Source organism: Diospyros lotus, chromosome 8 (genome assembly GCF_014633365.1).
Source record: "Diospyros lotus cultivar Yz01 chromosome 8, ASM1463336v1, whole genome shotgun sequence".
Classification (NCBI taxonomy): Eukaryota; Viridiplantae; Streptophyta; class Magnoliopsida; order Ericales; family Ebenaceae; genus Diospyros; species Diospyros lotus.
This window is the reverse complement of record NC_068345.1, coordinates 41,903,652-41,920,516: the sequence shown is the minus strand read 5'-3', so window position 1 is coordinate 41,920,516 and position 16,865 is coordinate 41,903,652. Positions and strand designations below refer to the sequence as shown.

The window sequence follows — 16,865 nt, the reverse complement described above, 5'->3', positions numbered from 1 at the left end:
TATATCACCCCTGTAAAGCATTTTGTACTTCCCTTTATGTACAAATAGCATTTTTCAACTTAATAATGTCAAACTTATGTGGTATGTGACTTTGAATGTGAATAAATTCATTATATTTTTAAAAATATTACTTGTTAGCACTATAATTGATATAAAGGGATAGAAGGATAAAGAAAATCATAGGAATTTTCAAAGACATTTTAGATTAAATGGGTTTTTGTTGCAATATGTCTCATATCTGCAAGATATAAAAATATTTTTGTACTTTATCAAAAAATATTCCTGATTAATAGTTTCATTTTTTTTAAATTGAGGAACGTTTTAAAAGTTTAGAGTATCACACGACTTTTTTGATAAGGTACAAAGGTATTTTATACATTCACTTGTTGGAAAAATTAATAATATTAGAAGAATATGATATGTGACTTTGAATGTGAATAAATTTATTATATTTTTAAAATATTAGTTGTTAGCACTATAAATATTTGTTGCAAATGTCTTGTATCTGCAAGGTTTGGGTATAATTTATCTTTTCTTTTTTCTTCATTTAGTTTTAGGCCTAGTAATTATTTGTAATAGAATAGATGAATAATCACTTCTAATTAAGTAATGTTACATCTATTTGAAATAGTTGCACCAATTCACTAATAAATCAATTAAAATAAGAGTGTAGTATGATAGTATCCCTTTAAAAAAAATAGTCTGAAATAATTTTAAAAAGATCTGGCTATATGTTGAGTCGTTGACTTCTAAGAGAGGGCTTTTTTAAAATATTTTAAATAACAAATGTGTCCAGCCGATGCAACTAAATAATCCACTTTGTTCATGGCCCTTATCTCTTAGAAAGTCTTAACCCACCCAGTTGTATCCAGAACAATTTGGGTCACCCTCTTGCTCCGAAAAAATAAAATATTCAAGACCATTGGATCCGGCCCGAGCCAAATTAGCATTCAAATCACAGCGTATTCTTATTTATTTTAGACAGAGACAGAGACAGAGACTAGCATGTCACTCCAGTTCAGTGCTTTCCTGAAGGGAGTGTGTGTTTGTCAAATGCTGAGAAACTGGTAGCCATTCCCATACGTACACGAGGCATAAGCATTAAGCAAACCAAAGGAAGCAGATTCCAAGGGTGCGAAGATGGCTAGCGAATCACCCAGCCATACAGATTCAGTTGCATATATGGCATCATGTTCTGTGCGTTGCGTGTCCTTATCTCTTACTCTTCGCACAAATGGATCCCTTCACTTCATATTTACTACTGCTCTTTGGCTCTTGATGTCGCAGAGATCAAGAGAATCCTAAAATCATCAGATTCAGTTCAGAAGAAGAAGCCAAGCAACCGCAAGAAAGCTGGAAGTGGAAGTGGGAGTGGACGTTTGAAGTTTCGTTCCCACGTCGCATGACATGACGCCGCTGTTAGAGAAACAATAATTGGAGTTTCGCTCTCTCTCTCTCTCTCTCTCTCTCTCTCTCTCTCCATACGTGTAGTGGCCATCGGCCTGGCGTGAATCTTACGCGCCTTTCGTAACAGTCGGTAACGCACATCATTTATCACAACAGAATCAATCAATCAAACAATCCAATCTTATTTACTTATTTTCGTTTTCAAAAACCCTTCCCCCCCCCTCTCTCTCTCTCTCTCTCTGCCTCTCTCCAAGCCTCTCGTTCCTTCCCTCTTCTCTCTGTCGCTCAAGCTTCCAGTGTGACTGCTCAACTCAAAGTCTCTGCATTTCCTTATGTCTCACCGTATATATATCCGTGTACTTATCAATTTGTATTATATATATGTGTGCGCGCTAATTGTTGTCGTGGTCTTGAATTATTTGCAGATTCAAATTTCGAAAAGCGAGGGTTTCTTCAGGAGTTGTTAAGATTTGAGAGGTAAGAACCACTTCTTCTTTTCTCGATAGTGTTTTACGTTTTGAACTTGACTTACTTTTAGTTTTCTAGATATGTTTATGCGTGTGTTATAGACGTGTATATGCTTATGATGTGGTGTGGTGTGATGGCACTCTTCCTAAAGGCTAGGGCGCGAGACTTTGGTAAGCTATCGATTTAAAGATAACGTAAGGCTTGTAGTCTTGGATGAGTGGCTCGCAACTGAGGCCGGGTGTTTGATAAAAGTTCCACAAGAGGATGGGGTTTTGTTGATGAGTTTTTACCTGATTGGGATTGGGAAATCCAATTCCCGTCTTCTTTTTGGTACACAATGACATCATTTACTCATTTGCTTTGGCCAAGCTTGGGGAGATTCCAACTTAAAATTGCTTATTTCTAATTCATCATCTTGTCCAACTACTCTGTTACTCTATTCCTCCCTGGATTAGTTTAACTGTTTTAAGATGGTAATCTATTTGTATAATCATTACCTTGAACTGGAAGATATTGTTCTGGTTGTTGGGAAATTATGCAAATTAAAGATATCATTGTTATTAAGGATGATCAAGCCATCCTTATCAAATTTTCAGTGATTGAGTTACATTTGTGCGATGCGGAGATTGTCTCCTTTTAGGTGGTTTTACCCGCCTGTTCTAAGAATTGATCTTGCAGAACATACAGTCCATAAGAGAGAACTGAAGTTGCAAAAATTGTCATTGCTTGAATTTCCCAAAGTTTTTATTGTTTGATAATTGTAAAAACTCGCCCATTAGCTAACTTAGGTAATCTTTTGAAAATGAATTTACAATTCCACACTAATGGCTGGGTTTATTAAAATATTGAGTTATAGTTTCTTTTAGTTTAAACACATTTTACCTTAGAACACTGGTATATTTACCTAGTTGGGCAGCCAAATTCATGGCCTGGCAGGGGATTGTTAAAACCAAAACAAGGGCATGTTGGGATTCTGCCTGGTTGGCCCATGAATTCTGCCACTCAATTTGCAAATAATATCATTATTCTTTACCTTAAACTTTAGATATTCAGACAACTTTTTCAATCCTTTTCCACTCAGAACATAAGCAGTTTTGAGTTGTAGAATCTTTTATCTTTTCTACAAGAAAAGGCAAAGAGGAAAAAAATTTCCTACATGACATGCCAGTGAGTATTCTAAAGCAGGAAGTCTGTTATCTTTTTCCTGGCTGTTCCAGTACATTTTCTGAAACTTTTCTTTCCTTCTCTAAAGCTCTGTGAAGTATAGATTAAACTGGGACTGAACCAGCCAACTGGTTAGACTGATAATCACCAAGTCGATGTGGTTCAGGGAAAAAGATCCGAGATGCGCATAAATTGGTCAAAACCAGTCAGTTTTTGTGAACTGGTAAAACCAAATAAACTTGCTGATGTTAATTTTTATCCAAATAGATGATGATAAGTATGGCGATGAAACAGTCCATCCAAATTTGTCCACCATGCAAAATGACCTTTCTAGCCTTCCTTTGCTTTTTAACTCTTTTTTTTTCTAACAAAGCAAAGCAAGGTTTAAACAATCCCTAGTCTCTTTCTTGCTAAAGAACATCTCCATCCAGCCATAGTTTTTCCTATATTACCTGTATTATAAATTAAACTATTTGCATGTATTGTGATGATGAGATTTAAATGTCTAACTTAGCCTTTTGTGTTTTTTAATTAGGTTGTAATTATGAAATTTGAACATGTAATTGGCGATTGATTCTTTTCTGTATTTAATATTTTTTGAATGTTAATTATTACCAATAATATATTAATATAACTTGGAACAGTGACATTATTGTACTTAATACATAAATTTCTAAACTGGCGATTTGACCAGTGAACCATTGGTTGAACTAGTAAACCACTAAACTAGTACCCTGGCCATTTCGGTGATAGGTCTAGTTCTAAGAACTACGCTACAAAGAGGTGTAAGGGTTGAGAGTGCACGGAACAAAAGTATTTCAAAAGAAAAATGTTTTAAGGCAACCACTCAACAAATTGAGGTTCGATTTGAGAGGTAGAAGCTATATAATCACTGACATTTAAAAAAAAAATTGTTGAAAACTAAAGATTATATCATGCTATATATTTATTTGGAAAACTGAAAACAGGAAGACCACAGACCCTGGTCCTGGTGATATCTCCATTGTTATAAGCAAAGTGAATTGCAAGATATGTGAGATCTGAGACATGTCTCAGTCAATCGACCTTTGATAAGTTTCACAGTCCCAGGAAGTTGTTGCTTTCCCAATAATTGTCATAGTTTAGGGCCTAAAAGGCCATGAATTGAGTGCTCAAAAGATGGTTGCGAAGCACACACAGGTTCAGCACACTGAACAATGGCAGAAGGATGTTTTATAATTATCTTGGAGGTAGCTAACAATAATGTCCTTGAAAGCCATATAAAAGATAATGACTGAATGCAAAATAAAATGAGAAGTGTTATTTAGGCAAGAATTCCTTGATTGATTGCCTTCCGTTTCTCATATCAATGGCAATCACAGGGATATTATTTCCCTCTTTGACTTCCTAGAATAATTATGTACAAATTCCTATAGAGATCTCCTTTTCTTTTTTCCAAATTTTTCTTCGCTGTGGCCATGAATTTTTCTTTAGCATTTTGCTGTTTGCCATGGATAAGATCATCCTATGCTTTTTCATTATAACCATTGGAATTTTTCATTTGATTCTTAGCATTGCAAGATATATCATGGGCCGGTTTTCCTTTTCTTTCCCTACGCTGCTTCTGGAAGATCTCTGAAATGTGTAAAAACAAATTGCACACTTACATAGGCCATTAAAACATGTCAAGCCTCAATCTCAATAGGTATGGTTGGCTATTACATAGACCATTTGTGGTTACTATATTACAAGTGAAGCCGTGAAACAATTTGGCTAAGTAACTTGTTTTGTCATGTGAATCTGCCAAGAGAAAACCATGCTCTTATGAACTTTATGCTCTGTTACTGAAATCCTTAAGTACTGGTGTCAAAGCAATAACATCAATATTTCCAGCTGCCCACTTCCCAAGCAGTATAATGGTATAATGAATGGATGTTAATTAGTTGCAATTACTAGTCCCTTGATGCACCAGCAAGGTGTACATGGTCCATGAGCAAAGGGTTCAATGATGATGAAGGTAAGAAGTATATAAGCTGACTGAGCCAAAAAAAAAAACATAAAGTATGTAAACTGAGTGAAAGAGGGGGTGGGTTTTTTTTTTGGGGGGGGGAATGGTTAAGTGTGGTGTATATATATCTGTCAAAATCTTCTTTGTATTGGGTGAATGGGTGAAGAATGTTCAAATTACCACAGGTAATTAAGTTGATGTGTTTAGATGTGCAAGTCTGGAATAAATTGCTTAGTTATCTCTGAGCTCACTTACGCATTAATGCCTATAGTTTATATGATACTGTTGCTTGCCTATGGGGGATGACTTATGTGCTATCGGTTCTGTTAGCTCCACAGGTTCCTCAACCAGTAAATTATGTTGTCTCGATACTGATTGGCTTTGTTTAAAATTGATAATTTTTTAATGTTGTTAATTGTTGTGTTTCCATGTAATACAAGTTGGTTTCGTAGTATCGACTATGTAATGGAATACATCCATGTCAATTATCTTCATTCACCACCATCTTATCAAACATTGTCATATGAAGATGGTGTTGAAACTTTATTTTATCATTCCCTCACTAGAGGGTTACATTAGGATGGACATCCGTTGTAAAATCTTGCCACATTGTACTTTTGCATAGATTTGTATTGTCAATGTGACTTTTAGAGGTCAATTGACATTATGAATGCCATGCCACCAACCCTAACTTAGTTAGGCTAAGGTGCAATTGATGATGTGGTCATTGGTGTGGCAGTTTGCAGTATCAGCACCTTTACACAATATTTATATATATATATATATTTTATGAGGGTGAGCCTTGGTAGGAATAGTAAAGTTTCTCCTTTGTGACTGGAAGGTCATAGGTTTGGGTTGTGGAGATAACCTCTTTGCAAAAGAAGCATTAGGTTGTATATAATTGCTACCCTGCCTTGATGCTCACAAAATGGGGAGCCTCATGCACTTGGAGTGGGGGACACTTTTTTTTTTTTTTTAATGGCATTAGGATTTTTACTCCCTTCATTGTTCATTTGACTTGTCAATTGCTTATTTTCCCCAATTCACATTGGGATTAATGGTATCTTTTGCCGCCCTCACATTATTTTTGGTTGTTTACATGTTTCAGGGTCTGTGTGTGCAGACATATGCTTTTTTCTCTTGTTTACTAAGTAAAAAGTAAATCAAAAGGCCATGCAGAAGGATCATGGCAGCAACCCAGCAGCAGCTCCTGGACGGCTTCGGCATCGTAGACGCACAAATGAGGTTGGTAACTTGGTTTTGCATTAATCTATCGTTCACAATTTCTTGTAGTGAACTTTTTCTTTGGTTGCAAATATTAACTCTTTTTCACTGCTTCGTGTTGCAAAACTCAATCATAATACCAACTAAGACAAACTATGATCTATCTTGTTGGGCAGGAGAAGAGTGTGTGGTAGGATGTATTTTAAACTTTTTTTTTTTTCTGGTTACAAATAGGATATGAGAATGGATAAAATTTTGAAAGAGTTTTTTAGCTTCTTCTGAGTGTTAGGATTAACTTTTTTGTCTTTTACTCTTTTGGCTATCAGGTTATTCCAGAGGTTGGCAAGGAAAATGGAAGACATTTACTTGTTAATGATCAGAACAAATACAAATCAATGTTGACTCGTGTATATTCATCCATATGGATGATTGGGGGATTTGTGCTCATAATCTACATGGGTCATCTTTATATTTGGGCCATGGTGGTTGTTATCCAAATTTTTATGGCAAGAGAGCTGTTCAATTTACTCAGAAGAGCACGTGAAGATAGACATCTCCCAGGATTTAGGCTTTTGAATTGGTATGTTAGGCCAGATTCTCACGGAAATTAAACTCAGCTGAAGTTTTCTATTCTAGGAGGAAGCTTTTAGTTGAATGATTGGCCAGCTAATGAACCTTTTTTAAAATTACATCTGGTTGAGATTAGTATGATCTTCTGTTCATCTTTAAGTACAATAGGCATCAGTTCTTTGAATTAGAAAATTTGATTCAACAGTACAACTTTTACCAAACATTTTGTATCTTTCAACAGTCAGCTTAATCTTGTCTACCCTCCTTTCTGGGATTTCCTGAACATCCACTAAATCTATCCTGGTTTCCTAGAGAGTTAATTGCAATACATCTGTCAGCTTATTTTCCTTGTGTGTTCATTTATCAACTTTATGCTTCCAGGCACTTTTTCTTCACTGCTATGCTGTTCGTATATGGTCGCATTCTTAGCCAACGTCTTGTCAACACTGTTACTTCTGACAAATTCTTGTATCATATCGTAAGCTGTTTTATCAAGTATCACATGGTTACCTGTTATTTCTTGTATATTGCAGGTGAGTTTATCATTATGTTTATTCTTCTGCTTTAAGTTTGACGAATCTTATCTTTTAAGTTGCTTTCTGTAGATTTGTATCTTGATTGTAGATAACATTGTTTTGCAAAAAAAAAAAAGGAATTTCATTGTATGGAATTTCAATCATTTTCTGAAAGGATTTTCTTCCATATGCTACTATCCTGACATATTATTTGTAATGCCTTACAACTGGACTCAGGTTTTATGTGGTTCATTCTTACTCTGAAGAAGAAGATGTACAAGTATCAATTTGGCCAATATGCATGGACACATATGATTCTAATCGTGGTGTTCACACAATCCTCATTCACTGTAGCAAACATATTTGAAGGAATTTTCTGGTAACATATCTACCAAACCCTCTGTTTTTTTTTCTCTATCATGTAGACTATCTATTTGCCACCCATCTAAACCATATATTAGAGCTTTCTTCCAGCACTTATCTGCCCTTGCCTTGTTTCTTAAATTTATTTAATTATTAGATTAGAAAGCAATGAGGCTACGGTAGTATGCTCTCTTTTGTAAGGAGCACAGTCTTATTTCATTCAAGTTACGGTGGCCTACACACACATACGAATATGCAAACAAAATTTTTTATAGTTAGTACATGTATATTATAGCTTTATCCTTATGTAATACACCTAGATACACAAATACCTATTAACATTCTCTCAAACTAGAGCATTGTTTCAAGCTTGTTACTAATAGAATTCACCCTAGTTCCTCCTACAGTTTGTTGAACAAATTATAATGAATAATCTGATGTTTTGAATTCATATAAGTAGTTTTAGTAAAATTTTATGACACCTTATGGAAAATGAAGTGATAGTCAACCTCAATGCACTAAGCTTTTCATGGAATATGAGATTGGAAGTGATCTGCAACTGCTGCTTGAGTATTAATGTGTTTTAGCCATGTCAACTCACTTGTGCTATATGCCACGGTTGTTTCTTGAATTTAAGATTTAGATCAAGCTAGTACTCAGTTTTTACTCTTCCATGATATTAAATTACCTCCAATGGAGATGCAATACCTTGTGATAGACTTCCTGCAAGATGGGAAATGTGCCCAATTTTCATTTGTCTAAACTTAAATCTGTGTAGTATGCAATTTATTCAGTGTACCTTGAGATATCTCAAAATGCAATATGAACATCTTAATGACTTGCATGCTGTGAATCTAAAGAACTAACAGAACCCATGCTTGTGGCAATCATATTTGGTCTAGAATAGTCAAATTTTCAGTTTTACAACTAGTCTTAAATATTTACTTGGACCGCTCAATAAATCAGTTTTCTCTGCTACAACTTTGGTATTTGGTTCCATAAGAACTTGTTAGATTTAAAAACTTAACATTGACAGAAGTAAAGAATTTGTAGATTGTAAGAATGCAACATACCCTTTCGGACTAAGGATAGCCCACAAAAATACATTTATGAACTTGGGGGATCAAATTGATATCATGTAGACTATCTCTTTGCCTACATCTATTGGTGCATTGCTCACAATGCATCAATCCTCGTGGGAAAACATATTCAACTCTTGACAGACCCTTTTAAGCTTACTACATTCTGGTCTCGTTACTCCCAATAGACATGTCTTACTAAAAAACAAAAAAGTAGTCTTAAATTAACATCTTTGTGCAACTGAAAGCTAAAAACTTAATGGATAAAGCTTGGGAATGTTTAGATTAAGCAATAGATATCAGCTGAGTGCTCAACAGCCCAAAAACACCATCAATAGAAAGATCTAGCTGAGGCAAGTCTGTAAATTGGTCAATTTACAGTGAGTCCATGTGCCAGTGAGATCCTCAGAATGTAGGCATCATGGATTGAAAAGAAGTCACGTGTGAGGATGTGTGAGGTGGTCATCTGAGAATTTGATTTCACTTGGGTGATTGCAAGAGGAAGGTACAACCTTGGTGTCCTATTTTTGCCAATAAACTAACCGTGTATGACTTCTGTACAATTGCAGCCCATGCATAATATGATTGTGGTCTAGCAGAGACAAAAAAATTGTGTGAAAAATAAATGGTATTTTAACAACTTCATACAGCTACAATGGATCACAACGTTTTGGTAGCACATTAATACAGAATAGTGTAGTATTAGACAACCATTTAGATCTCAATTTGTAGTATTAATAAACATAATGATGAATGTTACAACTATATCCTTATATAAGACTTCTAAGTACATAAATTATATATTAATGAAAATAAAAAAGAAAAGGAGAAAGGGCAAAGCAGAGAAAGAAAAGAAGCACATAAGGCAACTGGATTAGAAAAGTTATTTGATTATCACTGCAGAAATACTGATAATGGCTTTTTATGTTGTCTCAGGTTCTTGGTAATACCTAACAATAATTTTCTCTTTTGTCTTGAATGAGCAATTAGTGACTATGCACTATGACTTATTGGCATGTTAGATCTCTTTGTTGTATTTTATGTTGTTTTATCCCTTTCTTCTTGCTTCCTTTATGGTTGTTTACAATTTACTCTTACATGGAATAAGTAAAGATCATTTGTTTTGCACACAGGTTCCTTCTTCCTGCATCACTTATTGTTATCAATGATATTGCTGCTTATTTCTTTGGGTTCTTCTTTGGAAGAACCCCTTTGATCAAGTTATCTCCAAAGAAAACTTGGGAGGGTTTCATTGGAGCATCTGTTACAACTATTATATCAGGATTTGTGGTGAGCAGTCGTTTTTTCATTTAAGTTGGCAATGAGAATCCTTTATAGAGCCTGCCCCCTCTCCCCCAAAAGGCTTTTTTTTTTTTTAATTATTTGTTGTGTTTTATATATTGTTATCTATACCAAAAAAAAAAAAAAAAAAAGGGAAATGAAGTTAGCAGTGAGAAACTCTTGTCTCTCTCTCTCTCTCTCATAAATCAAGTCTTATTGAATTGCCCTAACTTTTTATAACCTTCCAACTCTGTAGATAACCAAGTTTTATAGGCCCTTTACCTCTCTGAATCCCTAAGTAGAAAAGAGGAGGGGGGGGGGGGGGGGGGAAGAAGCCCTTTCATTTTTCCACCACCTGGTACTTCGATCCAAATCTAACCACAAGTTTTTGTTGTGAGGAATTAAACAAGGTCTGATTTCTTTGTGCAGTACTTGTGACCATTTTTCACAATTTCTTTCCAAACAGCATAAAACTCAGTGAAAGGTGTATGCAATTCATGCTAGTTCTTAACGAAGATGCAGCAGATTCAGAAGTGTATTTGTTTATGAAGTCTCCAGTATGGAACTGATACAATTTCCTTTCACAGCTTGCTAATATTATGGGTCGCTATGAGTGGCTAACATGTCCGAGGAAGGTGAAATTTATAACCGTTGTCATAATATTCTTGTACAGAAGGCCCAGCTCTGAAACTTGGAAAAGCTAATCTCCATCTCCCTGTGGTGAAAATATATACAGGATTTGTCGACTGGTTGGCTTCACTGCGATCCGGGCCCATTGTTTAAACCAGAGTATTTTATGCTGCCAGGGTGGATTACTAAGTGGGTAAGTTGACACTTATTGGGTATGGAAAATTGCACAACAAATTTTCACCATCAATTTGGTTTCCATGACTGAAATTTCTATGCTCATAGAACAGGATATTTCTCCATGTTTCCACTCTCACTTCGAGACATTCTTCATTTAACTATTAACCTTCACATTTGGATAACCTTCTTACAAGTTCCATGCTTCCCTGTTCGCAATGCATTTCAAACCTAGAATTCTGTCTCTTCATGTCATCCTAGGTGATTTCTTTGATTGACAGTTGTGGAATTGTGCTCTGGGTGACATTAACATTTTTAATATGTTAGGGTTAACCAATGACATTGTATCTTTTCTCAGCAAAAGTCAAAAGAAAATGACATCGTATCTTTGAATGAATTCCATGCTGCTCCAGATTCCAATTGCTTTGTTAACTTGGAATTTAAGTTGAGATAGAAGTTTGAATAATTAAAGTAATTCAATAAGTCATGTGGAGATTATTTCTGCAAGCTTATGTACTACATACTTAGACCTGATATGGAGTGCCTTGTGTTTTTGTTACTAATGATGTAGTATAGAAATGACAACAATGTACTAACGACACTCCTTGGTTGTAATGATTGATATAGTTTTGTCATAATACAATAACAATGATAACACAACCACGGTAGTAATGATTATTGATTGCTAGTTTTTTGAAGGTTGTCCTTTCTGTTGTTTGGTGGAAGGAAATTTTTTCTCCGAAACTTAAATATAATACAGTAGGAACTTTACATGTCACCTTGCCGGGCTATCAATAAAGAGAACTCAAAGAATAAGACACAAAAAGAGTGTTTAAATCACCCTACATGTTTCCTGCATTCCTCTCTTCATTTAGGGGAAATTCTAGATTAGATTATTTCCAAGTCAAATTGAAATTTATTCCAACACATCTCAATCTAGTTGGAAAATTTTGAATATTTTAGTGCCCTGAAAATTTATTCATGGGTCCTGGCATCCATTGATTTGACAAACATGTTTTTCCATATATGATTTGCAAGTTGGAAACACCAATCTTTGGAGACATACTTTGGAAAGATTTCCCCTTGCATCTCAATCTCATCCAGTCCAAATATAATGCCACTGCACATGATGTGATTAAAAACATTTATCCACAAGCTCACACTAGGGTAGTGTATGCAAAGACCTAAGCTGATAAGAATTTAGTAAAATTCATTCCCAATAAATGATAAATCTTTTCCTATGCTGCCATAAAACATTTTGGGAGCTGCCTGTAGGCAAGTGCTTTTTGCAGGAAGGGGCCCAAACATAAGCTCCACACGATCAAACACAAACTTAAAAGCATTTTTACAGTAATAATGTTAGAAACATATCTGATGATGGATATAGCACTTCTATTAGCAATTTGTTTTAAACCCAAAGCTTCATGTTCTATTGACTGCATATCCCTTGCTTAGTCTTTTCCATATTTGTTTCTATCCATTAAAAAAGGCATTTAACAAATTCTCCATGTCTTTTATTACTTTTCTACTCTACATGAAACCGGCCATTATGTGGGTAATAAAGAATACAGGTAAGCTTAGTTGATTGCATGCATTATGTGTCTTTTATTACTCTGTACTATTATTTTTTGAGGGTTAGAGTGTTGGCCCAACCAGTTAGGAGCTTCATCTTTTATACTCATGTTTATGCTTGCTTGTTCACATTTGAACTCTACGGAGTTTTTATGAGATTCCTATGTATAGTTTCCTTTTCTGTACATCCTTTTTTTTTTTTTAAGCTTTGGAAAATATATTTATCTGTGGAAACTAATGATTTACCATTTATCATTTACTTGTGCAGTTTCCATGTGGGGAGGTCCAAGTTCTACCTGTTCAATGGCATGCATTGTTGCTAGGTCTATTTGCATCAATAATAGCACCTTTTGGAGGCTTTTTTGCTAGTGGTTTCAAAAGAGCTTTCAAGATTAAGGTGTAGTTTTTATCAACAGCAAATAAATAAGCTGAAACAAATTGGTTGTTACTGTTATTAATTGTTCCTTTCTTTTTCCAGGATTTTGGGGACAGTATCCCTGGGCACGGGGGAATTACTGATAGAATGGATTGCCAGGTAAGCTATCAAAACGGTTGTAAATTTCTGTATTAAAGGGGATTGAATGTATTTTCAAATGGAATAACAAAATAATTGTAACAATAGTTGTAGGAATGATATCATAATAAAAGAAAAGAAAGAAACAAGTGGAGTGATTGAGCTCACTTGAGAAGATTAAAATTGTATGATTTTAGTTTTAGGAGATTAGAAATTATTTCATGTCTTGTTTCCTTGTAAATTTGGTTTTCACCAAGTTGGATACATATACATAAACACATCCTCTTGGGAGAGATTGATTGAGCAAAGGTTAAGTGAAGAAACTAAGGTCTTCAAAACCAGTTTAGGTTCATGCCTAGTAGGTTGATGATGGAAGCTATATTGTTGTTTAGGTGTTTGATGGAAAGGCTTAGAAATAAATAGATTGATTTACGCATGGCATCTATTTGACTTTTAAAAATATCTGAGTAGTTAGAGAAGTCTTGTGGAGGGTTGTAGAGATGAAGGGAAATTGTGTTGCCCACAAACAAGCTATAAATACATTTCTTACAAAATAGAAAGATGTGTTAGGACTTGTAGAGGAGATATTGTGGCTTTTACGATCACAATTGTATAATATCAAAGATCTGCAATGATCTGCACTGAGTCTTTTAACTCTTTGCTTTAGTGATTGATAAATTTTACTAAGCACCCATCCAAAGAGGAGCCTTGATGTCTGTTATTTACAAATGCCATTGTATTGGTGGTGGTTGAAGTAAAAGAAAACATGAAGCCTTGAGTTGTGGAAGGGCAATTTAGAATATTGGGTTTAATTAAAGTTGAACAACTAAAAGTCAAATATATAGAATGTAATTCAGAAATGCGACTGTTATAAGTTAAGGGATGTGGATAAATGGAAAAAATTTGTAGCGAAAGAGGTTGAGAAATGTGTGTATATATATATATATATATAGGGATATTTTAAATGTTAGAATTCACATAGGCAACCCCATCCAGTGAGATTGAGTGTTGGTGGTTGTCGTCGTCATTCTAGTAGTTAGGCTTCTTTGTCAATTCTATATTGTTCAACCCTTTTGATAACCAATAATGAGCTTGTTATCTATTCTTATTATATAAGCAAACATGGCAATCTGTTGTTATGAAGTCTTGTCAATAAAGTGAAGTTTCAAATATCCTCTATATCTTTTGTTTTAAAAAACAAAAATGAATTTTATCAACAAGGTTTGAACTCATTACCTTCAAGTTGTAATTAACTTAATTTTACCACTACTTCAAATCTGAACTAAATTTAAACTTTGCCAAAAAAAAATTGAACTACAATTGACAATCACCACCCAACAAACCTTCATTTAAATTTTTTACTTTTTTTTCTTACCGTGCATAGCATGGGCTACACCTTTAGTCTTACTAAGTTTTCAGCTTCAAAAGATCAGAGTAGCATTTCCCTCTCTATAACAAAAGGTGCTTTATGAATAAATATCTAAAGATGAATTTTTAAAAGTACGCTATCTAGTTATTTAAGCTTATATTCTGTGCATAAAATAGCTTATATCCTACGTAACTAGAGCTAGTATTATTAGAAAGTATTAATATATATTAATCCTTTGTTCGATTCTTTTGAATTTAAGATTGTTAAAGTTATTAGGCAAGGGAGGTATAAATTTTTTTTACACTTATTTCATAATTGATTTTTAGCTTATTGTTATTGGTTTAAGCCAATAGACAACATTAATGGCGGACGTGGGTGTCCCCAAAGTTCCTGCGAACTGTCGAATTGTACAGAAGTTAGAAATTAATTGGACACGTGGAAGTATTTGAAAGAGTCCAGCGAGTTTCGTGTCCAAGAAGCATGTCTGACATGATTTGTCAGCGCGTTTCATCAGAGTGTTTGCTTCTTAGGTCATGTATTTTTGGAGTTTCAATGTGTTGGCCTATGCATAGTCTCAATGCATTGTGAACTTGCTCCAATTGATCCCTCGACTTGAATCAGATGCTTGAGAAATTTTATGGGTGAGGACAGTCGATTGTGCAAATCTGTGGGATATAAAAGTTTAAATGGTGAAAGGGGAGGTAATGCTTGGACGAACACTTCACTCTAGGTGATAAACCATGTATTCTGTGCACCTCCAAACCATCCCGGAGGGTTTATTGGGTGCTCCATTACTGCAACACCCAACTCAAGTGGTTCAGTTTATCCTGACCTAGGCTAGCAAGATAGCTTTACCTTTTGGATACACCATTTGAGGTGGGGATCTTAGGCATAGGAAGAACATGCATGGAGTCCTGCTTCGAAGAAATAGGACTACATGACAGTTGAGTGGAGATCCACCTGCCAAGCTGAGGGATTCGCATCAGAGTGCCTCGATGGTTCGGGTATGGAGTGTAACTAGAAGCAAGATAGAAATGTTCTACTTTAGCTGTTTCCCGCTTGAGTGAGAGTAATGGACGTGCCATGTAGGAAATTTTGACATCGACTCTTTAAGGTTAAAATAATGGGTAATGCTTTGCCTTTAAACTTGTTTACTAGAATTAGAAGGCCACTATAATTGGAGGGATTTCCCAAAATAGTTGTACATGCGTTGGTGTGGAAACATGCTTAATTTTTACCTGTTTAATGCCAGATGGTGATGGCTGTCTTTGCGTACATCTATCATCAGTCGTTTGTTGTGCCACAAAGTTTTTCAGTAGAGATGATTTTAGACCAGGTGAGATTCTGTTCGTATTTACAAATCGTGTTATCACTCAGATTTAACCAATAGGATGAGTTTTGTTAATGGTGGCTATGTGATATAGGTATTGATGAACCTAACTTTCGAGGAGCTGCGAGCTCTGTACATGAAGCTTGGGCAGATCATCCACGATGGGCATATTGAACAGTATTGACCGCAAGAATTACCAGTCATCTGTGCTTGTGCTCTCTAATGCGTTATTTTATTGGGTGGTGATGGCAATTTAAGTGTTGCCTCGTCTGCAATGAATGTTGTTTGGCTGGCACTGTTCTTTTAGTGCACCCTTTGTACAGCGCGCGGTCACCCATTGTATGCATAAAATTTCCACTGCACATCTCCACACCTCCCCTTGTGCCACGCGCGCACAGCTTCCCTTTTTTGTGCGCATTTGATTTCATGTTTTTTTGGCTAGTAGTAGATATGTGAATTGCATGAAATTGGGCCTGGTAATTGAATTACTTCAAAATAACATGAATGGAGGCTCGAAAACTATATCTGGACCCTGGTGGGCGAATGTAGAATCGAAGTAGGTTTTGGCTGGCCATGACCTCACGTTCCACTGGGCCATGATGTGAGTCTTGAAGCAGGCCTTTCTGGAGAATGCCTGGATTTTAGCATGGGCTCAGCCTAACACTACGGGGGTAATTGAACTGCTTGTAGAAACATGAACCAAGGCCTGGGGCTAGCAAGCAAACGTGGGCTTGCAGGCCTGGAGGGGATGCCCAAACTGTGCCATTTGTTGGGCCGGTTGTTGGGTCCATGTTTGTGAATGATCGCGTTTGGTAGGCCCATTAAAAGCCCAGGCAAGCGTTACAATTGGGCCCAAAAAGGCCCAATTTATACCACCCACCCACATTTCTACATAATTAGGCCTTGTTGGGCCAACCTAGGCCCACATCCGAACAAAACTTGTTGCCTCCCTCCAAAAAACACTCATAAATAGGCCTCATCAGCCAGCTTTAGGCCCACATCTCTGCAAAATAGGCCAGCCCACTAAAAGCCCATGCAAAGTGGGCCTGGTTAGACCAGTTGAGGCCCATGAGGGGCACAACAAGCATTCAAAACTGGGCCTGATGGGACCAGATTAGGGCCACGAGGGCTTCCAACTAGGCCGGTGAGGCCCATATTTGTACACAATTGGGCCACAGCAGGCCCACGTCCGAACAAAATAGGCCGGCCCACTACGAT

General features: G+C 36.0%; 1 protein-coding gene across 3 annotated transcripts; it reads left to right on the top strand.

Moving 5' to 3' along the window:
• The first annotated feature begins 998 nt into the window (after positions 1–998).
• On the top strand, positions 999–16,146 carry LOC127808498 (phosphatidate cytidylyltransferase 1-like). Of its 3 annotated transcripts, XM_052347068.1 has the most exons (14): positions 999–1,197; positions 1,288–1,537; positions 1,833–1,884; positions 6,135–6,271; positions 6,577–6,830; positions 7,202–7,353; positions 7,573–7,714; positions 9,911–10,067; positions 10,646–10,693; positions 10,795–10,881; positions 12,703–12,831; positions 12,913–12,969; positions 15,570–15,653; positions 15,742–16,146. In XM_052347068.1, exons 4-14 carry the CDS (start codon positions 6,200–6,202, stop codon positions 15,829–15,831), a joined length of 1,272 nt encoding a protein of 423 aa, XP_052203028.1. In that variant the 5' UTR covers positions 999–1,197; positions 1,288–1,537; positions 1,833–1,884; positions 6,135–6,199; the 3' UTR covers positions 15,832–16,146. The 3 variants fall into 3 exon arrangements, with proteins under 3 accessions (XP_052203028.1, XP_052203029.1, XP_052203027.1); XM_052347069.1 differs by lacking the exon at positions 999–1,197 and having other exon boundaries at positions 1,218–1,537; XM_052347067.1 differs by lacking the exons at positions 999–1,197; positions 1,288–1,537 and adding an exon at positions 1,561–1,723.
• The last annotated feature ends 719 nt before the right edge of the window (positions 16,147–16,865 follow it).

Excerpts from the sequence above, each read along its gene's own strand:
- LOC127808498 (XM_052347068.1), top strand. The coding sequence starts at position 6,200 with ATGCAGAAGGATCATGGCAGCAACCCAGCAGCAGCTCCTGGACGGCTT. Across the intron at positions 6,272-6,576 it reads ATCGTAGACGCACAAATGAG|GTTATTCCAGAGGTTGGCAA; the intron begins GTTGGTAACTTG and ends TTTGGCTATCAG. Across the intron at positions 15,654-15,741 it reads TAGAGATGATTTTAGACCAG|GTATTGATGAACCTAACTTT; the intron begins GTGAGATTCTGT and ends TATGTGATATAG.